This window comes from Microtus oregoni, unplaced genomic scaffold (genome assembly GCF_018167655.1).
Source record: "Microtus oregoni isolate MIOR12 unplaced genomic scaffold, Mior012 000098F_ref0000018, whole genome shotgun sequence".
In the NCBI taxonomy this organism is placed as follows: domain Eukaryota; kingdom Metazoa; phylum Chordata; class Mammalia; order Rodentia; family Cricetidae; genus Microtus; species Microtus oregoni.
Genome location: NW_024544711.1, coordinates 3,017,257 through 3,041,200, shown reverse-complemented (window position 1 = coordinate 3,041,200; position 23,944 = coordinate 3,017,257). Strand labels below are relative to the sequence as shown.

At 39.3% G+C, this 23,944-nt stretch overlaps 1 protein-coding gene across 10 annotated transcripts in view; it reads right to left on the bottom strand.

Moving 5' to 3' along the window:
* The window catches only part of LOC121442933 (ankyrin repeat and KH domain-containing protein 1-like), a 115,896-nt gene that overhangs the window by 432 nt on the left and 91,520 nt on the right, over positions 1-23,944 (bottom strand). For 5 of the 10 annotated variants that reach the window (XM_041644564.1, XM_041644567.1, XM_041644574.1 and 2 more), the window contains 11 exons: positions 23,492-23,663; positions 21,786-22,239; positions 21,333-21,473; positions 19,675-19,824; positions 17,779-19,385; positions 13,670-13,843; positions 12,132-12,386; positions 10,797-10,945; positions 7,446-7,610; positions 4,270-4,379; positions 15-185 (listed from right to left, as the gene is read on the bottom strand). In XM_041644564.1, coding sequence (XP_041500498.1) covers positions 15-185; positions 4,270-4,379; positions 7,446-7,610; positions 10,797-10,945; positions 12,132-12,386; positions 13,670-13,843; positions 17,779-19,385; positions 19,675-19,824; positions 21,333-21,473; positions 21,786-22,239; positions 23,492-23,663 — 3,548 coding nt within the window. Of the gene's footprint in view, positions 1-14; positions 186-4,269; positions 4,380-6,327; positions 7,186-7,445; positions 7,611-10,796; positions 10,946-12,131; positions 12,387-13,669; positions 13,844-17,778; positions 19,386-19,674; positions 19,825-21,332; positions 21,474-21,785; positions 22,240-23,491; positions 23,664-23,944 lie in introns of those variants that run through there. The other 5 variants (XM_041644566.1, XM_041644568.1, XM_041644569.1 and 2 more) reach the window with 4 other exon arrangements.

Here is a 23,944-nt window from a genome sequence, read left to right as displayed (position 1 = left end):
CTAGTCCTACTTACCGGTTGTCTCTTCCTCTGTCTGCTTCTGTTCCTTCAGCAGCTCCAGCCTGGAGGGTGGGACTGGGGGAATTGTGACCCCGGGAATCTGAGGGAGGCAGTAGGGAGGTGTCCGGGCAATGGGAGAATTCTTGCACTCCAGCAGGAACTTTCGGTCGTAGATGATCCTGGTGCCTGTGAAGGAATAAGAGCTGAAGTTAAGAACCAGGATCTTGAACACGTTACTGCCCAACTAGGATTCAGCTGGCAGGTCACACCACAAAAGACATGCCCAACCAAGTTCAGTCTAAGCAACATCAAGGCAAGTTGGGACATCTAGCTAGTCTGTAGGTACTCTGGGCTACGACAGTGGCGGTAGTCTTGAGAGGGAACACCACACTTGAAAACTCAGGTACTTTAGCCTGTTAGTCTACAGTTCATAGATCTTGTTGCTTTGGTATATATAGTGGGGCCAAACTGCCCAACCTTTCACCAAAAAGGTCTGAAACATTAAGAATTTCATCCAGCATAGCCTCCTGGGTTCTCACTTCTTGCAAAGGAGAGTTGCATTCCTTGGAAAACATGCCCCCTCACCCCCTAAGTCCCTTAGGGCTAGCCTCACCCATGAGAAAATGGCCAACAGTGTCCTGGAAGAGCCCTGCCCTATTCTTGCGGCTCCCTTCTGTTTCCACATGGCAGAAACCCGTTTGCCAGTGCAGCAGCTCATGACCCAGGGCTGCATTCACTACATAATACTCGCTTTCTGTTGTGGTCACCTTCTATTGCAGTGGTTCTCAACCTATTACTGGTCACAACCCCCTCACAGGGGTTGCCTAAGACCACCAGAAACTGCAGATGTTTACATTATGATTCATAACCGTACCAAAATTATAGTTATTAAGTAGCAATAAAAACAATTGTATGGCTGGGGAATCACCACAACATGAACTGTTATAAGCAGTTTAAAAAGCACTGCCTTTATTTATTTTTTTGGTAAACTATTTTTTCCTTCTACGTTATACCTTGGAGAACCCTGCAGAAGCAATTCCAAGGTCCACCCCACTCCACCCCCGACACTGCCCCACAGAGCACAAACCCCTGCCCTGCCCACTGACCTCCCGGGGTGGTGGCACATAGTGTACCTCCCGGCGTGGTGCTGTAGCTATCTGAGAGCCGGTCTCGACACCCTGGAATAGGGCAACTTCTAGAGGCAGACATAACGAGCAGCAGGAAGGCAACAGCGGGTGCCTTGAAAGCACGGGAAAACAGGTCTGAAGTGTAGGCAGTCTCAGCTGACCACGTGTGGCAGCAGGCAACACCACTAGGATACGTCACACCTGGGGTGGGCCATTGGCCAGTCACTCAGCCTGAGGGTTCCGCCCACTTGCCTAGGAGCTCTCAGGATCTGCTCTGACTTGAGAGTTTATTTGCTAATTATTCCTGGATGTCGGGAGGTACGGTTGTACCCATTTCTTCCAACAGTTTCAGACAGTAATGTACTTATTAATCAAGCTTTTTGATGGAAACATGCCCACAGATCTTGAGTGACTAGAGTTTGGATCCTTCAGCCCAGCTTTGTAGTGCCTTGTAGCATAACAGGAAATCATAGGCTTTTTGAATGTGACACCAGGTCTACTCAAAGTTCAGCAAACTAGGGGATGGGAACAGGGAAAGCTGTAGCCAACACATCATGAGTGCAGAGGTCAGCCCTTTGGACATAGCTAACTATGGACTTGGTGAGGAAGGCTTAGCCTGTTAGCTCTCTGGAAAGGAACAAAGATAGGTTTGACAGAGTGGACAGTATTGTTTTTATTATTATTATTATTTAAGACAGGATCTCACTGGCCTGACAGGATCTAGCTGGCCTGCAGTTGGTACATAGATCAGGCTGGCTTTTGATTTAAAGATCTACCTGCCGTTACCTCTGACCGTTGCTTAAAGGCATGCACCACCAAGCCTGGCTGAGCTTGATATGACAGACAATTCCTGCTAATGCAGAAGCTGCAGGTTTTCAAAATCACATTCCAGGTAGCAGGTGTATATATATTTTATTGTTCCCCAAAAGGTATTGGAGTCTCTTACAAAGTGGTACATGCCTCAGCAGACTGGGTAACTGTCTCGACAATTTCAACTTTTAAACAAAGTGAGAAAATAGCCTAATGGTTAAGAGTAGGGGCATGGAGTAGAGAGGATGGTGATTCTGAAAATGAGTCCATTGGGCAGTGGCAATGGAGACAGAAATGGAGGAAATTCAGATATACAGAACAACAAAGTATGGGCCAGTGAAATGGCTCATCAGATTACGGCACTAACAGCCAAGCCTGATGATCTAAGCTCCAACCTCATGAAATGGAAGAAAAGAACCAATTCCTGCAAGCAGTCCTCTAACCTCTTCATAGGCACAATGACATGTGTATGCCCCTCTCCCCAATAATTGTAATAAAAATTTAAAGGTGGAAGGTGAAGTGATCTGATCAAGGGCAGGCTGAGGAAAATGGAGGTAAGCTAGGGTAACTCCCAATCTCCTGCTTTGAGAATCTTGGGTAGCTGGAACTACAAAAGGGGAAACAAACAGGGGCATAGCTTATATTAAGTAATGAATACTGTGTGCAGAGTAACAAGACAGAGAGCACTATAAGGAGCTGTAACAACTGGTCTGGGGGCGGGGGACTGCCTACTTATTCAGAAATGAAACACAAGAGTATGGGAAGCTATAATCTGAGAAGGTGTAGTGCAAGAAGAGGTCTACATAGTAATATTTAATTTAAGTGATTCACCAAAACAAACTGAGAAAAAACAAGTAGAACTAAAGGGGCAGGCTATATGTGGTAGCACATTCTTTTAGTCCCAGTACTGGGAAGGCAGAAGCAGGCAGATCTTCAAGTTTGAGGCCACCCTGGTCTACATAGTGAGGCAACATAAAAATTATAGAGGCTAAAGATATAGCCCAGCTGGTAGAGTGCTTATGTAGCATGCCTGAGGTCCTGGGTTTGGTCCCTAGCATCGTCAAAATGAAAATGAAACCCAAACAAATTCTAGAGTTTTTTGAGAAAGGTGCATGTGAAGTGATGTCTTCCTTCTTTGAATCTCTACTATAAAACAGCAGCCAGTGTTATTCCTATAACATACAATGGGCTGGCAGGGCTAGAAAACTATAAAAAAAAGCCAGACTCCACACCCATACAACTGCATAACCTGGATAAAGCATCAGAAGTTTACATCACAGGTTTAACATTAATTACTATTTGATTCAGAAACAAAAACAACCAATCAAAATATCAAACCAAAAACTATGCCTAGGATTAACTACCAGAGATACAATTAAACCTATAAGGCAAATGCCAGGTCTCTGCCACTTAAGTAAACAGCTTTGAATTCCCAGCAGTACCACCAAAATAAAGTGAAACAAGTTGGATTTGGTGGCACACACCATTACTCCCAGGATTGGGGAGGCAGAGGCAGGTGGATCACGTATGTAAGTGAAAAGTTCTCACAGACAGGTTCGAAATCAGCTAACATGTTCATGATCTTGCCCTCTTATATCTTGAAGCCCAGGCTCATGTCTGCTATTATTATTTTGATATGAAGGATTTCTTATTTTGTTCAGATTGGTATTGAGCTCCTCGGCTCAAGTGATCCTTCTACCTTAGGAGGAACTTTCAGGCACAGGCCACTATGCTGGGCTTTATGACCTTTATGGGATGTGGTATTAACACACTTGAATTTGCACATTCATTTCCTAAAGTAGAGAGTGAACGTGAAAGATCTAGCCTGTGGTCAGTTGCCAGATCACTGTGGGTAAATGGAAAATGCAACATCATCACAGTCCTCACCCCAGGACAGGCTCCTCTAGGAAGATATGACCAGCTGTATTGTTTGGTACAAGTACTTCTTGCTAGTCACAGAACAAGATGTTCTGAAGCTGTTTTTCTACAGGTTTGTTTGTCTCTTCTCAGTTTACAATGTGGTCCAAAGGTCTTCAACACTAGGAAAGAATCAGGTATGAAGTTCAACCTTTGGGCCTTTTGTCGGGGAGGTATAAGTGGTGTTGAGATAAGCGTTTCATGGAGCTGAGGCTTGCATTAAAATCCTGATCCCCTACCTCTACTTTGTAAGTGCTGGGTGTCCAGGGGTGCACACCATGCTGGACTCTGATTAGCTTGAACTCATGCTTGTTCTCCTGCTTCTACAAGCCAACTCAAACCAAGGACAGACCTCTTGTGTAGTAGTGTTCCAGTTGGGAGGAGGAACAGAAACCATAAGGCTTGAGATTTCTTACCTCTGGTTAGAAGAGGTCACCATTGGCTGTCCAACTCTCTTCTTTGGTCTGGTTAGCTGAGGTGATGGAATTTCCCCCTTGAGAGCAGAGACTGAAGAAAGCACACTGGCCTATAAAAGGGCAAGTCAGCACACTGTAGCCACAACAGTTTTAAAGGATTCTAAAACATCAATAATTTTATTACACTGAACACTACTTGAAAGAAGTGAATCCAGAAACCTTGAAGATACAGTTTTATTCTTTGAAGAGCTTTTATTCTCATGGGATTTGACATGTGCCTTACTTCGCAGGATATTTCTTTAAAACTTAAGGGCTCACTATGAATGTGTAACATTTTCTTCTGTTTCCACTAATTTCCAAATCAATACTGGTCTCCAGAATAGAAGGCTTTTGATTCCAGTGATCAGAACCAAACCTCAGAACTGTAAACATTTTTTCCAGTATTCCCAAATCCATACATTTTCATTGACAAGAAAAAGAAGAAAATCTGTGTTATAACCACAAGACTCCTTTGGGTTAATTTAAGATTGATTTCATGTTCAGATGGGGATTGTGAGGCCCAGAAAAATGAGATAACTTGCCTAAAGTCACAGAGTTGTAAATGACAGAAATGAAAAAAGGACTTAGACCTTTGACTCTCACTCCACTGTACCCATACTGCCTCCCTCCATCCCTTGTATGTTTTGAAAATAATCAAGTTCTTACCTGAGCTAGGTTTTATCCAATGTTCAAGTTGGTAAAATAGCAGTAAAGTAATGTCAGGAAGAGGCAGGAAGAGGAAGAAGAGATTATAGCAAGTAAAATAGGGCTGGGATTAGGTTACCAAGATTCAAATAGAAAGGAGGGTGATGTTGACAAAAGGGAAGGGAGGAGGTCTCCCAGGGCTCCTCCTGCACACTTCTTCTTTCTTCCTAATTCTCTAGGGGGATTTTCTCCTTCCTTTCTCTTTATGGGTTCTAGTTTCTGACCTGAGACAGAATTTCTTCTGTTGTATTCAAGGTTTAGAAATAGATTTAAGGATCCCTAGATCATTCAAATACTTTACAAAAAATTAATGTAGAATAAAACTCACTTTTTTGTTCTACTGAGTAATTTACTTAAGGTTACCTTTCTCTATTTCATCAAGAGCAGCTTCATTCATTTCACTAATTTTAAGTGATTGTTTCTGTTATCGGTAAGAGGAAAGAACAAGATATGTAGGCAATCTAAAGGACTGTTCTGCCCTAGAGCGAGATGGCCTCGAGAAGATTTTATATGACCACTATAAAGTCAGTAAACTTCCCACCAGTAATACTTTCCAAATTCATCAAAAATAGAAAATAAGAAATGCGCTTAAGGAAGCTTTCTCATGTGTAAAATGATGTGGAAGACCAAAGAACTAAGTTATATCTTACATAGAACTAATAGCATATTTCTGACCGGGTGATGGCTTAGAACCCAGGCAAAGATTATTAAGAATTCTTAATTGCTTTTAGAGTAAGAATCATGCTTGCATGATTCTCTGCTCTTGGTTGTTGCTTGTGTGTGTTTGTGTGTGCATTCTCTTTTTGTTTTTTCTCAGTCACCAAAATGTTTTCTTTTAAATACTGTTTATAATGCTGGGATATTGAACTACATTAAAATACAACTGAGCCAGGTGGTGGCGGCGCACACCTTTAATCCCAGCACTTGGGAGGCAGAGGCAGGTAGATCTCTGTGAGTTCGAGGCCAGCACAGTCTACAGAGCAAGTTCCAGGACAGGCTCCAAAGCTACAAGAGAAACCCAGTCTCAAAAAACCAAAACCAACCAAACAAGCAAACAAAAAACCCACAACTGATGATACGTTTTAGTAGGAGAATTTCCTTCTCCATTGTACACAGTGTATGGTTTAGCCAACTTAGTTTAGTGTTTTTGTGATTGATTTGTTTAGCATATTGGCTTTTCATTTTTGAGTCCATGGGACTAAACACAGCATTAGTCACTGATTTATAAATATTACTCAGTTATTCATCAGTATAACTGATTAACTCTTCCACTTCTTATGTTCCAATTCAAAAATCAAGAAGCACAAAGGAACCCAAAGTGGATGATTTGGGTATCCCTAAATCTGTTCAATGGAAAGCCTTAGTAGTCATGATCCATAAAGAGCAAAACCTATCAAGTGGCCTATTTGCTAATGTCAGCTAACACAAACTGTAAAGGCTTAAAAACCCTCATCTTTAATAAGGTGGGAGACAGAAGAACAAGAAGTAGCTAATAAGTTTTAACAGTGCTTTTCATGGCTGTTTAAGAATGGACTCTACAGTGTTAAATGTGAAAAGCATGATACAAATAAATACAACATTAGCAATCTAATTTAATATGACTGTAGATTGGCTGGAATCTTCATGACCACTGAAAGGATCACACCCCACTTCTAAACACTGTTCATTTTTTTTTATTGAATATTCTGGTAAATATTTCACATTAATACAGGCTACATTAAGTAGAGCCACTATATGACAAGAAATTTACTCATATTTTTTAAAGTATGTAAACAATTATACATGTATTTACCACCCTAAAAAGTTGAAACATGTAATCATCTAATTCTCTTCTGCATACAAGTAGCATTCAGTATGTTTAGCCAAAAGCACTAGGTTCATCTTATCTCAAGTCAAAAATGGCTAAACTAACCAGAGAACATACTCAGGTGGGATAGGAAATCAATTTGTTCTTACACAATGGGCAATCAAATTTCCATTGCTAAAGCCTCAGAATATTTTAGTTAGGCACATTAAAAAAAAAAAAAACCCAAAAAACAAAATTAAAAACCCCAGAGTCCTTCCAAAGTCATAGGTTTCCCAAACAAGGCTAAAGAGTAAAGACCTTCTAACTTAGTTGACATATTTGAGATGCATGTTTCCAATATGAGGTGCCCACGTGCCAGGCCAAATCTGAAAAGGGGGAGGAAAAATTGGAATTTCCAATTAGGAATCTTTACATATTTGTGAAATGAATATATAAATTCAATGGCAATGCACTGTTTCTGCCTAGGAAGAACACACATATAAGAAATAGAATGTTTAGAATCATCATTTTGATAATGAAAAACTTAATCCAGATTAATAGTCATTACTCAGACCTTACATTTCCCATCAAATTCAGAGTCACATGACAAATCTGAAAAGTAGAAGAGATTTTAAGCCTGTTTTACCTGCTGAGCATCAGTGCATTCAGTTGAATTCTGGATAACTTTTATCATAGGGTTCCAAGCAGGATCTGAGTTGTGAAGTCCGTTGAACAGTGGGCCCCCTGGAACATCAGCAAGCTGAGGATGAGAGGATATAATGGTGCCTCCATACATGGAAATCGGCAGACCCTAAAATAGCAGAGAAAGAAGCCTTAATTATGAAATGACAGATAATGATTCCATTAATACCAGCTGAGACCTCTTTATAATTCTTTATTAAAATAACTTCAGAGGATTCTATTAGTATATCGTGGCACAGTATTGAGAAATCAAGTGTTTCATCTGCATTTGCAATATTTTTCAGTAAGAGAGGAGAAAAATAAAACAAAACAAAACCAAAACTAATCCAATTTGAAATTATTAGGAACTTCCCCACACTGGATGAAAATATAATATACTCAATTTGCTTAGTACAGTTTTACGTATAAGAAAAGAGTAGTTGGGTATGGAGGTGCATGCCTTTAAAGTTTTTTTGGATTTTCAAGACAGGGTTTCTCTGTAGCTTTTGGTTCCTGTCCTGGAACTAGCTCTTGTAGACCAGGCTGGCCTCGAACTCACAGAGATCCGCCTGCCTCTGCCTCCCAAGTGCTGGGATTAAAGGCGTGCGCCACCACCGCCCGGCACATGCCTTTAAATTAATCCTAAGCAAAGACAGGTGGATCTCTGTGAGTTGAGGAGAGCCTGGTCTACAAAATGAGTTCCAGGCCAGTCAGGATCACATGGTGTGACCCTATCTCAAAAAAAAAAAAAAAAAAAAAAAAAAAAAAAAAAAAAAAAGATAAGTATAATTCTGTATGAGCATTTACAGCTATAATCTGGCTATATGGAACCCAAGAAACTGTAAATGCACAAAAGAACAATGAATCCAATAGCCAGTTCTTTTTTTTAAAATTTATTATGTATATACAGTGTTTTGTCTGCATGTTTGCCTGCACACCAAAAGAGGGCAGCAGATCTCATTACAGATGGTTCTGAGCCACCATGTGGTCGCTGGGAATTGAACTCCGGACCTCTGGAAGAGTAATCAGTGCTCTTAACCTCTGAGCCACCTCTCCAGCCCCAATAGCCAGTTCTTTAGGGGATAAACACCTCTCTCAAATGTGTGGCCCAGAAAACAAAGCAGAACTCATATCTCTCAGTGTTTTAGAAGGACTGTAAGACAAGAGTACCCACTCTTAAAACTGAACAATAGATCTGACAGTCACAGAAGCAAAAGGGTAATTTCCTCATAAACTATTCCTTAACCAGTGACTGATGTGGGAGTGATTTCTTATTAATAAAGAAACTGCCTAGACCCATTTGATAGGCCAGCCCTTAGGTAGGCGGAGTAAACAGAACGGAATGCTGGGAGAAAGAAGCTGAGTCAGGGAGTCGCCATGATTCTCCCACTCCAGACAGACGCAGGTTAAGATCTTTCCTGGTAAGCCAGCTCGTGGGCTACACAGATTAATAGAAATGGGTTAGATCAATATGTAAGAGCTAGCCAATAAGAAACTGAAACTAATGGGTCAGGCAGTGTTTAAAAGAATACAGTTTCCGTGTAATTATTTCAGGTAAAGCTAGCCATGCGGGCGGCCGCGTGCCAGGGACGCAGCCCTGCTGCTCGTAACACAACAGAATGGCGCCCAACGTGGGGGTATGACTTCAGAATTTGGGTCTAAGGATATGATGCTTTGGAAAGGGTCTTCTTTTGTTTTCACAGAGGACCAGACCCTGTGGATTGCATCTATCCCGATATGGTATGATAGACCACGACCTCCCGAAAAGTTCCTGTGAACACCCTCAAAAAATTACTTCACTCAACTGGCAACTGAGATAAACCTGGCACACAGGTTACACCCTAAATGATCTGATTAACAGCGCCCCCATTCAGCAGGAAGCAGTTTGGAGAGAAAAAACTGCGCCCATGTTCCCAAAATATTGTTTATAAATGTTCTTTTACATTTAAAGGGGGAAATGATATAGGTATGAATAATTTGCATTAGTATGGATTTTAAGGTCAATTTTGTTATATGTATATGTATTTCTGATCTTGATTAAGGTATTGTGATTGTGTAGTTCATTTAAAAATGTAATGTATAATTAAGAAATATAGGTTAATGGTTAATCATCAATAATAGTCAAGCTTGTAGTCATGTTAGTTAGATTTTCTAGATATATAGAGATACATTTCAGTTAGATAGACATTCTTCATATCTTTCAAAGACTGCAGAATATGGCATTTAATGTTTTAATAACTTAGGACTTTTCATGACAATGAGACATATCTGCTCCTGGTGGCACCAATCTACTTTGAGAGGAAGATGGGCATCGAAGAGGATCCATATGGAGTTGGATAGCCATTTGGGCAAGAAACTGCTCTTGCCTGGACTGTTGCATAAACTGGACAAAGAGAACCCACAGAGAGAGGACTACTAAACTTGCCTAAAGGTGAGACGGTCTTTTGGGGTTCATGACTCATGAAAGAGTCTGCGAGACATTCTACAGGACACAGCAGATAGTGACTGGACTGTCTTTGAAATTTCCTGCTTCATGGAAATGTCTGCTGGATATTATGGGCCTGAAGGCTGAAGATGGATGCCCCAACCGTACAAAGGAACTTTGGGCGACTGTCCAGGCAGTGAGATGTCTCTGTCATTTCTAGAGTTTTCTTATTTCTTGTTTACTTAGGTAGTATTATATCCTTCTGGAGTCTTTGATGGAGTTGAAGAATGAATAGATAGTTATTGTTTTCCTTAGTTATGATAAAAGATAAAATAGATATAAATATTGTAACTGTAATTCTTGCTTGATAACTGTTTTGCTATATGTAATTTTACTATGTTAAAGTTAAAGCCTTTCTTTTTTGTTTAAACAGAAAAAGGGGAAATGATGTGGGAGTGATTTCTTATTAATAAAGAAACTGCCTAGACCCATTTGATAGGCCAGCCCTTAGGTAGGCGGAGTAAACAGAACGGAATGCTGGGAGAAAGAAGCTGAGTCAGGGAGTCGCCATGATTCTCCCACTCCAGACAGACGCAGGTTAAGATCTTTCCTGGTAAGCCAGCTCGTGGGCTACACAGATTAATAGAAATGGGTTAGATCAATATGTAAGAGCTAGCCAATAAGAAACTGAAACTAATGGGTCAGGCAGTGTTTAAAAGAATACAGTTTCCGTGTAATTATTTCAGGTAAAGCTAGCCATGCGGGCGGCCGCGTGCCAGGGACGCAGCCCTGCTGCTCGTAACACAACAAGTGACTACAATGGCTGGCAACATATCAAAATTACAATGATGCATGTTAACTCACTGTAGAAAAGCCCTCAAAGCCACTTACCATAGGCTGGTGAAAAATGTTAGAGGGAGCTACCATTCCAGAATCATCTCTCTCCATTGGCTGATGCTGGGAGAATGTGCTTGGGTCTGACAATTGTTGATGCATTGGATGGTTCCCTATCATAGACTGTGACCAACCTGATAAGCCTTCTGGAAAAAAAGAATTAAAAATAATGTTTAGTATTGGCTTAGATAAAACAATAAAATATTACCACTTTGTTACTTCTTATTTTATGAGACAGGGTTTCTCTGAGTAACAGTCCTGGCTGTCCTGGAACTCACTCTGTAGACTCTACTCAAAGAGAGATCCACCTATATATCAAAATAATTCTTCTCAAGAGTTCTTGCAACATTTACCACACCCTGGCAAGCCATAACTAATCAATCAAATAAAAAAAAAAATCAAGTTCCTAGAAAACCAGGTAAATGCCTCTGCATACTCCCCAACTCCTGATGTGAAAGAACTCAAACTATTCTGCACTGGAAGCCTTAAGACAGAAAGCAATTATGCTTTGGGTCATATTTCTTTTGAGAAAGGAACCTAGTCTAGTAGTTTAGGCTAGGCTGGAACTCACGTCAATATTCTTGCCTCAGCCTCTTGAACCACCAGGTCCAGCTGAAACTTTTACTTCTGATCAATTCTATGTATCATCTCAAATAACATTCTAGATTAGGATAGAAATGAATCCCTCATAGCTATAAATCCCTTTCTTTCACTGAATGTTAAGTATAGAAACTAAGGATTTTTTTTCTTTTACACTTCGGTCTGCTGTGTCTGTGTGTGCATGAAAAACAAAACCTTTTTGCTCTGTGCATTATCAGAGAGCCAACCCACGGCTTTCTGTGCAAGGTTAGCGCTCTACTTTAGGGCTGTATCAACACTCACTGGTCTGTGAGAGAAGGCCCCACTGTGCAAGAGCTCAGACTAGACCCTGAACTCCCTGTGTAACTCATGGTGATCTGAGATTGGTGATCCTCCTAAGGCTCTGAAGTGTTAGTATGTGTGTACCAATATAGAAATCTTTGAGGAATTCAATTTTGGGGGAAAATTATTTAATTTTATGTGTCTATGTGCATGCATGTATGTGTGTGTACTACCTACATGCAGGAGCCCACAAAGGTCTGAAGAGGTATCAGATGCCTTGGAATTACGTTACAGGCAGCTATGAGCTGCCATTTGGATGCTTAGAACTGAACCTAGGTCCTCTGCTAGAGCAACAAGTGCTCTTTATCAGAGTCCTCTCTCTAGCCCCTCTTCCCCTATCACTAGGAATTAAGTTTTAATGACAAACTCTTATAATATTCAGAATGTCTTGGCAGAAAGAGAGAAAGGTACCTGACATAGCATTGACACCAAATGACCAGATCCCACTGTGTCCAACAGGAGCAACAAAACTGGTCCCTACAGGAGCTTGTGCAACAGATCCTCCTTGCCGAATCCTGGCCAGCCTCTCTGTTCCAATAGGAGGAGGTATCTTTCGATCCTGACTGGCACTATTTCCTTTTGATTGTTGGCCCAGAGTTGGTGGTGCAGAAGTGGCTGAAAGAGGTGAAGATGATCCCGAAGAAACAGATGGAATAGGAGAGTCACCTGGTGGCAAAATATTTCTCTATTGTTTTATTACATATAAAAACTAAAGAAATATGAGAAACCTTGTAAAGATATATTCCAACAACATACGTTCTGTAAAGAAAAGTTCATTTAAAACGATAATTCAAGTGAAAATATTTTTATAACCACTGTTTAGAATACTTCTGCCTGAAGCTTGTAAGGCTTTTTCCAACTGAACTGGACAAAGCTAGAAAAGAATTTATCATTATACTAAATAATCCTCTGAAAACATAATTATATCCTACATTTACTAAGGCTATGTATTTCATGTATTTGTTAATTCTCTCCCATTTCTTTCTTTCTTTTTTTTCTTTTGGTTTTCCGAGACAGGGTTTCTCCATAGCTTTGGAGCCTGTCCCGGAACTAGCTCTTGTACACCAGACTGGCCTCACAGAGATCTGCCTACCTCTGCCTCCTGAGTGCTGGGATTAAAGGCGTGCACCACCACTGCCCAGCTAATTTTCTCCCATTTCTATAGCCGTCTTTTTCTATAGGAAGAGAAGTTAAATGTTAAAATCATTCTAGAATTTAAGTGATAACTTTGATTCTTCAGTGAACTTGTAATATGTGTAGTTTTCTTTGTCACAAAGACTAATGCAGATCAGGTGTTGTGGTGCACACCTTAAATTCCAACACTCGGGAGACAGAGGCAGGCAGATCTTTGTGAGTTTGAGGTGAGTCTGATCTAAATACTAAATTCAAGGACAGCCAGGGTTACATAGAGAAATCTTGTCTCAAAAAAATAAAGAAAATAAAAAGGTAATATGGACTATGTTAAAAAAAAAAAAGAGCTGTTGCTTAGTGGTAAATAACTTGCCTAGTTATGTGCAAGGGCCAGAGCTCAATTTCCAGAACAAGGCAGTGGGGGAAAATATCATATATTATGTGAGACCAAATAATTCACATGCTCTAAATATTGAAATAAGTAAAAATAAAGGTACATCTATAAAAGGTAATAAATACAACCCCAAAATGCAAAAATAAGTGTGAAACTATGTCAGAAGGATCACCTATAATTAGTTTCTTTTCAGAGTAATTTCACAACCCTGCTGTCCTTCACAGGGGCCTTTTGTAAACTACTATGTGTATCATGGATTCTTGATCCAAAGACCCAGAGGAAACATTTTAGTTTGATCACATACAAACCTCAGGTAGCTGCATATTTCTTATTTTACTAAAACCAGTACATAATGTACCCATAATCAAATGGCTTAATAGCTTATTCAAGATTTTTTTGCGAAGAGTTTCGCTAGGATTCCTACATGTGTTTGAGGCGCTTGTCCAAGGATGGGGAGAAAAGTGTTGTCTGTTGAAACTCGGAGTCCCGACAGGTGCTGGCCCTTGGAGGAAAACCCTTGTCCCTGGTATGCCAGAAAAACTTGTCAGAGGAGCAGCAGCAGACGGGGAGCTGCCTGATGGGTCAATGGATGGCAACCCTGAAATAAAACAGGTTCAAGATATCCAATTAGCTGAGACTTTAGAATGGAAAGCTGAAGGTTTACTTAATTTTTTTTAAGATAAAGAAGCATATGGCATATTTTTCATAAATTAAAGAAAAATGAACTCACATATATGACACTATATTGCCAAACCCAATCTTTTATAATCAGAAGAATATCACCCAGTATCTCTAACTAAATGAAAGTGAACTCAGTGTTTCAAAGTAGAAGTTCATCTGAAGTAATGTTCTAAATATATCTTCAAGCTTTTGTTACTGAATGGGACATGAAATAACATCATTTTGTGTATATCTAAGTGGTACTTGACCAATAATGTATGCATTCTCTTTTGAGGAAACTCTTTTAAGTAAAGCTAGTTACTTATAAAGCTATAGTAATTTCCAATGAAGATGAACAACAAAATTTACTAATGTTTCTTTATTCACAAAGAAAAAAAACCCAATAAAGTATTAATTTTAGTATTCTCATAAACAAAAACTGCAAATTATATAATAGCTTCTATTAGTTTGTATAAATTTAAATTTAGTACTTTCTTTAAATTTCACTGGTTTCTCTAGTGAGTGTATTAGGGAAATGAGACAAACTTCTAGAAAAAGATTATAGGTAGGTACTAATTTCCAGTCCAGAACAAGGAATTTTTGTCTTTAAGTTATTTATTGACTTATATATTCCAGGACAGAGTTTTTGTTTAGCCCAGGCTGTCCTGGCTCTGCAGACCAGGCTGGCCTCGAACTCACAGAGATATACCTGCCTCTGCCTCCAGACTGCTGGGATCAAATTCAGGTCCTTTTGTTTATACAGCATGTGCTTTACCAACTGAGCTATTTCTCTATCGCTCTTCTTATGCTTTTTAAATGGATTTGTGTATTATATACCAAAGCCATTTTCCTTAATGATGGGGAAATCAATTCTTTATTAGTATCTTTTTAAGATAATTTTTGATAACTTTTTATGTTGATAATTGTTATATACATAATAAATAAATATAAAAAAAAGAAAGGAAAGAAGGTACGAAGAAAAGAAAGGAAAAAAGAAATATGTACATGATAGTTTGGATAATAGTTTTGCAAGGTTATAGATATATTTGAAAAATAACAGCAATGTTTCTCTGAAAAGACAAGTAAATCTAATCATATCTGAAATAAAAGTTAAGGCTACAACATATCCAGAACAACATAAGCTAGTAGTGTACAACTATCAAAAGGGCACCATGGACTAAAGAGCAGTTTCCCAATTAGAACAGAATGTTAAGTGGCAGTAGTGTTTCCTTCCAATACTTTTTTCATTATGTGTTTGTGTGTATTTGTGTATGTGCACACGAATCCAAAAGAGGGCTTCAGATCTCATGGAGCTGGAGTTACAGGCAGCTGTGACGCACATGATGTGGGTGCTGGAAACTGAATTCAGATCTGGAAGAGGAGCTATTGCTCTTAACAGCTGACTCTCTCCAACTCCCAAGAGTTTTATTTTATTTATTATTATTATTACTACTACTACTACTACTGGTTTTTCGAGACAGGGTTTCTCTGTAGCTTTGAAGCCTGTCCTGGAACTAGCTCTTGTAGACCAGACTGGCCTTGAACTCACAGTGATCCACCTGCGGGCCTCTGCCTACAAAGTGCTGGAATTAAAGGCATGCACCACTGCCTGGCTTTATTTTCTTAAAAATAATTTATTCATTTTTATTTTATGTGCATTTTTTTTTTGCCTGCCATGTATGGCTGTGTGAGGGTGTCAGAGCGTGGAATTATAGATAGTTGTGAGCTGTCGTGTGAGTACTGGGAATTGAACCTGGGTCCTCTGGAAGAGCAGTCAGTACTCTTTTTTTTTTTGTTTGGAAATATTAATTTTTTTCTCTATTGTAATTGTGTTTTCCATTTTTTTTATTGAGAAAAAAAAATTCCTGCCTCCTCCCAGCCTCCCACTCCCTCCCCCTCCCCCTACTCCTCTCCCCCTCCCTCTCCAGTCTGAAGAGCAGTCAGGGTTCCCTGCCCTGTGGAAAGTCCAAAGTCCTCCCCACTCCATCCTGGTCTAGGAAGGAGAACATCCAAACTGGCTAGGCTCCCACAAAGCCAGCACATTAAGTAGGATCAAAACCCAGTGCCATTGTCCTTGGCTTCTCATCAGCCCTCATTGTTCGCCATATTCAGAGAGTCAGGTTTTATCCCATGCTTTTTCAGTCACAGTCCAGCTGGTCTTGGTGAGCTCCAAAAAGATCAGCCCCACTGTCTCCGTGGGTGGGTGCACCCCTTGTGGTCCTGACTTCTTTGCTCATGTTCTCCCTCCTTCTGTTCCTCATTGGGACTTTGGGAGCTCAGTCCAGTGCTCTTAACCGCTGAGTCATTTCTCCAGCCCGTTTTGTTTTTATGTATCTGATGTTTTGCCTTGCTTGCATGTTCCTTATCACTACTGTGGGTCACCAGACTTTTATTTCATTTTTAAAAATTAATTTTATTTATTTATGTGTATGGGTGTTCTGTCTGCGTGTATGTCCGTGCACCATATACATGCCTGGTACCTATGGAGGCCAGAAAGGGGTGCCAGATCCTCTGGGCCTGGAGTTATAGATAATTGTGAGCTATTGTGGGTGGTAGGAACTGAATCCTGGGTTCTCTGTAAGAGCAGCTAGTAGTGCTCTTAACTGCTCTCTCTAGTACCCACATTTTCATTTGAGACAGGATCTTGATATGTAGTTCAGGTTGGCCTAGAACTTGTGATTCTACTATCTCACTTCCTAAGTGTTGCAATTACAGGTGTATGCTACTAAACCTAATTCTCAAACGATGTTATTTTTTTTTTACCTTAAGTTTTGAAATAATTTCAGACATTAAAAAAATTTCTCATTTTTCAGTATAGTACAGACTGAACTGAAATTTTGTTCTTATTCTCTGTGAAATAGATTTCCTCTTTCAAATATCTCCAAGTCAAAACTGGCTGCCAATCCATCTACATATTTTTTTTTTATTGTATCAGTAGCTAATAGTTATTTTTTCCTTTGACAATTTCATACAAGTATCAAATGCATGATTACACTCCCTTTGACAATCACTTATTTCACTCCTAACCCAACCAACCCCACATCTTCTATACAAATCTTCTATACATATTCATTGGGTTTTATTTAATGTCCTACAAAATTTTACTAGGGCCATTTGCGTGACCCTGAGTTTGGAACTATCTGAGCCCGGTGGGTTCACCAGTGGGTATACAACTGGATGCTATGCCTACCCCTCTCTTAGAATCTGTTGGCTGCCAATAGAGAGCAGCAGGAGCTCTGAGAGCCCCTTCTCCACCACAGCAGCATCTAATTTCTAAGTCAAGAAGTCAAAGCCAGACAGTGGTTCATGCCTATGATCCCAGCACTCTGGTGATATAGGAACACTGCTATGAATTTAAGGCCAGTGTGGCTAGAGAAGAAGACCTTGTCTCCAACAAAAAAAAAAAAAAAAAAAAAAAATCTATTGAGTTAGCACATGACCAGAATCTCTTCCATAGCTGCACCTAATGATGTAAAAGATACTAAGCACATTAGTGTAATATAAAGTAATATGAATGATGGAGCAATGTGCAGTTCTAATGTTTTCAATCAGAAAAACAAATAATCATTATGATTTTAAAAAAATCTATAAATTTGGAATCCTTGAGGTATGCTATGGATCCTTTTTATTAATATAATGGACATCAACTTCCAAAAGACTGAACCAATACAAGGTATAATCTCCTTACTGTTAGGTACAGAAATACAAAAGAATGAAATAGCTTATTTTATGTGATTTACATACAATAAATGGCCGCTTTAAAGCATTTCTTTAAGGTTATGCAATATTAGGTGCAAAATAAGTACGTATTAGCTTAGAAGGTGAGTTATAACAGCCCCATATATTAAGTAACTACAATACTTAATGACTTACCAACTGGACTGGTAGAAACTCTCTGGGAAGGTGGTCTGAAGCCAGGTGCCTTAGAGTTGTCAGGGTGCACATTTTCCAAGTGTCCAAGTACAGAGTTACTCAGGAAAGCTGACTGAACAGTGAAAGAGGCATCTGCAGCAACTCTTGAGGGCAGTGGGCCATCTCCCCACCCTTGGTTAGCTGACACCTGGCTGCTATCAAAAAGACTACTGAAGTGATTAAAGAGTGTGGCTGGGCCAAATGGAGGTTGCAAAGACTTATTTGCTGGGTTTATGTGCATCTGAGAACCATTCATAATATTCACAGCTGATGAAAGCTGCACTGCAGCTGGTGGGCCTTGAGGTGGTGTTAAAGGAACAGGATTGGTAACAAAAATTGATTGGGGATCTTGGTGTATAGTTGCATTTGGTAGCACTGAGTAAAAAGAACCTCTGGGCTGCATTCGATGAGAAACTCGAGGTGTTGGTACAGTTAACTGAGGTAAATTACCAGTGTCCTGATTATCAGCAGTGGTCAATCTAGGTGATGCCAAAGTCAATGGAGCCGGTTCTGAGTTAGAGGCAAAAGGCATTGACATAGGATTTAAATCAGACACACTGGGTGGCTGTCCTTCCTCTTGTGTATTATTGGAGGGAGGAGAAGGACTACCGGATGGGTGAGTTTCTGGAGCTCCTGAGGTGTTGCTGGCAGAGCTATTACAACTGTTTGCAGTTGGTGTACATAGGTTTGTCAAAGGCTGGTCCTGTGTAGACACTTTCTCTTTGGGAGGTGGTATGGCAGAGAAAGACTCTATCTTTTGTGAAGAAAGTTGTACTTGAGGAGTAGTTGCAGGTATAAATGTGGTGGTAACTTGTCCACTAGTGGTAGATGTGGAGGAGACAGAAGGCAAGGAACTACTAGTGCTTGTCACAGAGGAAATCACTGTTGCTGGAGGGCTGGTCTTAGGCACACAAGCAAACAACTGCTTTCTGACTGATGAAGGAGTCCGAGTATTAGTCATACATAGCTGCTGACTGGCAGCAACCACAGAAGAGACAGTGATAGGACAACTGGCAGTAGCTAGTCCAGGAGATTCTGATGGTAAAACAGGTCCATTCTGGTTAGGTAGACGGGCTGTATTATTATGCTTTGGAGAACTATTTGTATTGCCAGGATTCACAGGTCTCACTGGGAATGGTCCCCAAGTGTTAGGTGAGGGTGAGAAGGTTCCTCCAAACTGTGCCATGGGTAAGCGAGGATGGCGAATCTGTTGCATAGTCTGAGCAGCCAGCAGAGCAAAATGAGGATGAGGGTAAGCTAAGGGAAGAGAAACTGGGAAAGGAGATCGCACATTTGTCGGCACATTCTTGCTAAGTTTATTAGTGGGCTGGAAGGTAGATAATGTTGCTGCCTGTGATGTTACAAGAGCTGGAGCACCCAAGGGAAATGCATTCTTGCTGGAAGTTGCTGCGGTGCCTACTCCAGGTGAGAAGTTTGTATGAATGGACTTGGTGCTGGCAGGTGTCCTGATATGGTTTTTAGGAATCAAGTCTTCTAGTTCCTTTGCAGGATCTTGAATAAGTGCATTGATAAGTTGAACTGCGTATCTTGTTGATTCTGTACCACCCCTGGAGAACAAATGAAATAAGGCCAACAATATGAAAAACAACACACCTTAGGTAATCTTTTTTTATAACAGAAATTTTTTTTACAATACATTTTGTTTTTTCCCTAGATAATCTTACGATTCAACTTTTCCACCTGGTGTTGACCCCAGGGCTCAATATATGTTAAGCAAGAAATTTACCATTGAGCTATATCCCAACTCTCAAATAAAATTCCTATCTACTAAAAGTATGCTTCTTATAAAATTTTGATTCAAAACTAGTAATATATCTGTCACTTTATAACAGTTACCTTATTGTAATCATTCTCTCTCCATTCTTATCTTTTTGTTTATCCACATCAATATGGGCACCAGTAACATCTTGTATTGCTGTAATGTTACATCCTCCTCTTCCCATTATTCTGGACACCACTGAGGCTGGAACAGATAATTTCTTTGACCTATAAAATGAAGACTGCCCATGAGTTTATGAAATGTAACATCTTTAAATAATAAATATTGAAATAAAAAGTTAAGATGTTTAAGTATATTGATGGAATTTTTTTAGAATATTCGTGATCCTTAATTAAATTCTTACTTTAGAAACTATTATTGTATTGAATTTAGTTGAGGAAAATTAAAAACTAAATTGCCATTTAAAACAAAAATCCTAAGTGGGACATGGTGGTGCATGCCTTTAGCCCTAGTACTTGGGGGACAGAAGTAGGGGGATCTCTGAGTATGAGGCTAGTCTGGTCTACTGTGAGTTCCAGGATAGCCAGAGATACTTATTAAGATTTTTTTCTCAAAACAAAACAAAACAAACAAACAAACAAACAAAAAAACCAAAACACACACACACACACCCAAAAGACAATGAACAAAGGGGTCAAGACCATGATGAGGAAACCCCAGAATCAACTGACCTGAGCTAGTGGGAGATCACTGACTCACCATACTGACAACTGGGGAACCTGCATAGAATTAGGCCCCCTGAATACAGGCAACAATGGTGTGGCTTGGGCAGTATATGGGGCCACTGGCAGTGGAACCAGGATCTAACTCTAATGCATGAACTGACTTTGTGGAGCCCATTCTCTATGGAGAGATACCTTGCTCAACCTAGACAAGGGGGGAGAGGGGGCTTGGTCTTACATCAACGAGGTGATGGGACAGACTCAGCTGACTTCCCAGGAGAGGCCTTACCCTCTGAAGATGGGGTGGGGAAGAAAACTGGGGGAGTGGGAGGAGAGGAGGGAGGAGGAATTGGGATTGGTATGGGAAGGAAGGAAGGAAGGAAGGAAGGAAGGAAGGAAGGAAGGAAGGGGAAGGCAGACAGACCAAAAATCCTATTTAGTTCACTCATAATGTAAGCATTCAAATCTGCTCAAAATAACACAAGTCAACTAATCTGCAATTAACATGCTTTCTCTTTCTAAATTCAGGGCTATATAGTGAAACTCTGTTTCAAAAACAAAACAAAATATACACTGAATAATATATGCTAGCTTGTAACTTTAAACAATAAATAGTTCATATTTAGCAATTTTAAAAGGTCTGAAATATGCATGTAAATTTTATATATTGTTTCTAATTTTGTTTTGGTATGTTCTGAGTTTAGTATGGTATTAGAGTTTGCAATGATGGTTACATTCAAATTATAAAATAGGTAACCATGTCATAAAAGATGGGGAATTTGAAGCCAGGTGTGTTGGTATACACCTGTAATTCTATCACTTGGGCAGCAGAGGCAGGTGGGTTAGGAATTTAAGGTTAGCCCTGGCTGTATATCAAATTTAAGGTCAGTATGGGTTGCATCAGATTCATACAAAAAACAAAAACAAAGTAAAATAAAAAGCCACTATGTTGGCTTACTTGGAAAGCGAAGGTGGGGTGGGGTAAGGGGTAGGGAGGGGCTGGGGCAAACAAGAAAGTAAATAAACTAACAGATGAGATTAATCCTACTTACCTTCTAACAACTTCTTTCCACCCTTCTTCTCTTTTCTGACCCCTTTTAGGACTAGTGAGATTCAGTTTCATGGTTGGAGAGCTTAATGGCAATGACTTGTAGCTTGCTGACAAGGAATTAGAATTCACTTCACCTTCAAGGCTGAGAAAAGGGAATTACGGAATTCAACAAAAGATATATTTAAGATAGACATTCAAGAGACTACATAGACAAAATTGTAATGAAATAATTTTTTAAACTTCAGACTAAGAATCTTATAAAATATCTACTAATCTTTACAATGAACACATGATTAAGAGGACAGAGATGATTTTAGTTTTGAAGACTAGAGACAAGAAGATAATATTGTAGATACTTTAATACAACTTGTACATAGATGACATACTGTGAAATTTTATGCCAGGCATGAAATAAAAGCAGTGAATATTGAGTTAACAAAATAGAAAAATTTACCATGTCTGAGTCTTGGAAGTGGCAGTAATTGTCTTTTCTTCTTGAGAATTGAGAACTGTGGGGCCCCTTCTGTCACTGGTGGAATTCACATCCACAGTGAAATTTAACTCTTGGCTTTTACCACCACTACTGCTCTCACTGTTGCAGTCTGTGCTATCTAAGTTATCTGAATCACTATTCCCGCCTGTACCACCACCTCTAGGTTCTCCATTTATTTTATTTTTATCTGCTTTTTGTTGTGCTAAAGATATATGGGGTTCAGGTAAAATTAAATGTGCTGTGGGAGGGGACTCTTTTGTCTTATTTTTCTTATTTTTCCGATTGGTGCTGGGGGTTGTCACTACATTGGCTCTTTTTTTCCCAAATACATTTGTGAACGTGGCAGACGTAGCAGAGATTCCAATTGTAGTGGTCGTGGTTGCACTCGGAGGCTCTATGGGAATTTCTTGCTCCACTGAAATTATTAAAAAAAAAAATCATCACAATAAGAGTCAAAGATCTCAAAACAAACTGTGACAGAATAATGCAATAATTCATAATAAACCAATCGATTAGGTTATATTTTCCTTTTCACTAAGAAATCCTTACTGTTGTTAGAATATTCTGATGTATAAGTTGGTGTAAAATACATATACCAGTAGTATTCTATATTTTAAAATGATTAATTTTATGTGCATTGGGTTTTTTTGTCTGCATGTATGTCTGTGTGAGGGTGTTGGATTCCGAAGAACTGGAATTAGACAGTTGTGAACTGACATGTGGGTGCTGGGAATTGAACTTGGGTACTCTGGAAGCATAACCAATGAGTGCTCTTAACCACTGAGCCATCTCTCCAGCTCTACTATTAGTATTATTACAACTGATAATACAAGTTCTACAAACTATTAAAAAAAAAAACCACATATACTTTGAATTTAGGAAAAATCTCGAATAGTATTGAGGAATTAGAATTCAAATAGAATACAATTAATTGCCTACTCCAAAAATTACCAGGTTGAACCATAAACATCTCAACTGACAAGTCTATCCTCCATGGTTTTAAACCTTAACCTTAGCTAAGAATTTACTAAGGAATTATTCTAATCAAGGAAGTTAGAGGTAGAAAAGAACCTGAAGGAAAACTGACAAACCTTTTACTGTACCCTTAAATATATACAAGGTTGACATAAATTACACACCACCTCTTTAAGTAAGTCATGCTTGCTTTCACCTTGTTTTCTTTTTTTTTTTTAATATTTATTTATTATGTACACAATATTCTGTCTGTGTGTATGTCTGCAGGCCAGAAGAGGGCACCAGATCTCATTATAGATGGTTGTGAGCCACCATGTGGTTGCCGGGAATTGAACTCAGGAACTTTGGAAGAGCAGGCTATGCTCCTAACCACTGAGCCATCTCTCCAGCCCCCTCACCTTGTTTTCTTTATTAGTTTGTACTGTAAAGCATTTAGTATAATTTGCTATAAAAGCCAACTATTAATTTCAGATTAAGTAATGAAACTCTTAAGAGTGACCCCCAAAAGGTTATTTAAATTTTATTTATTATTTTTGTTTATTTAGAAACAGGGTCTTTTTATGTAGCTTTGCCTGACCTTGAATTCATGGCAATTCTCCTGTCTCAGCATCCTTTGTGACAAGATTACAGGTTTAATCTACAATGCTAACAAAGGATAATTTTACATTTAATTCAGATGAGTCATTTTTTACCATCTTCATCATTGTCCTCTTCATCTTCACCCTCTGGTTGTTCTGAATTCTCTTTTGGTTTGTTCTCCTCATCTTCTTGTTTCCTTTTCTGCTCCTCTTTTTTCTTTTTTCTCTTTTCTTTTCTTTTCTCTCTTTTAGCAGCAAGAGCTTGCTTTCTGCTCTCTTCTCTTGACTGTGAATAAATTAATTTATAATAAATTTATTATTAATAAATTAATAAATTTATTATTATTATAAATTTATTATTAATAAATTATTATTAATTTAATAATGTAAAAACATTTATTATTTTTTTTAGATTTATTTTGTATATAGGTTTCTTTCCACCACTTGGCAGGTCTGGTGCCTGAGGAGATCAAAATCAGGCATGGGATCCTCTAGATCTGGAATTATGGATGGATAAAGCCACCAATGTGGGTGCTGGAGACTGAACCTGGGTTTTCCACAAGTGTA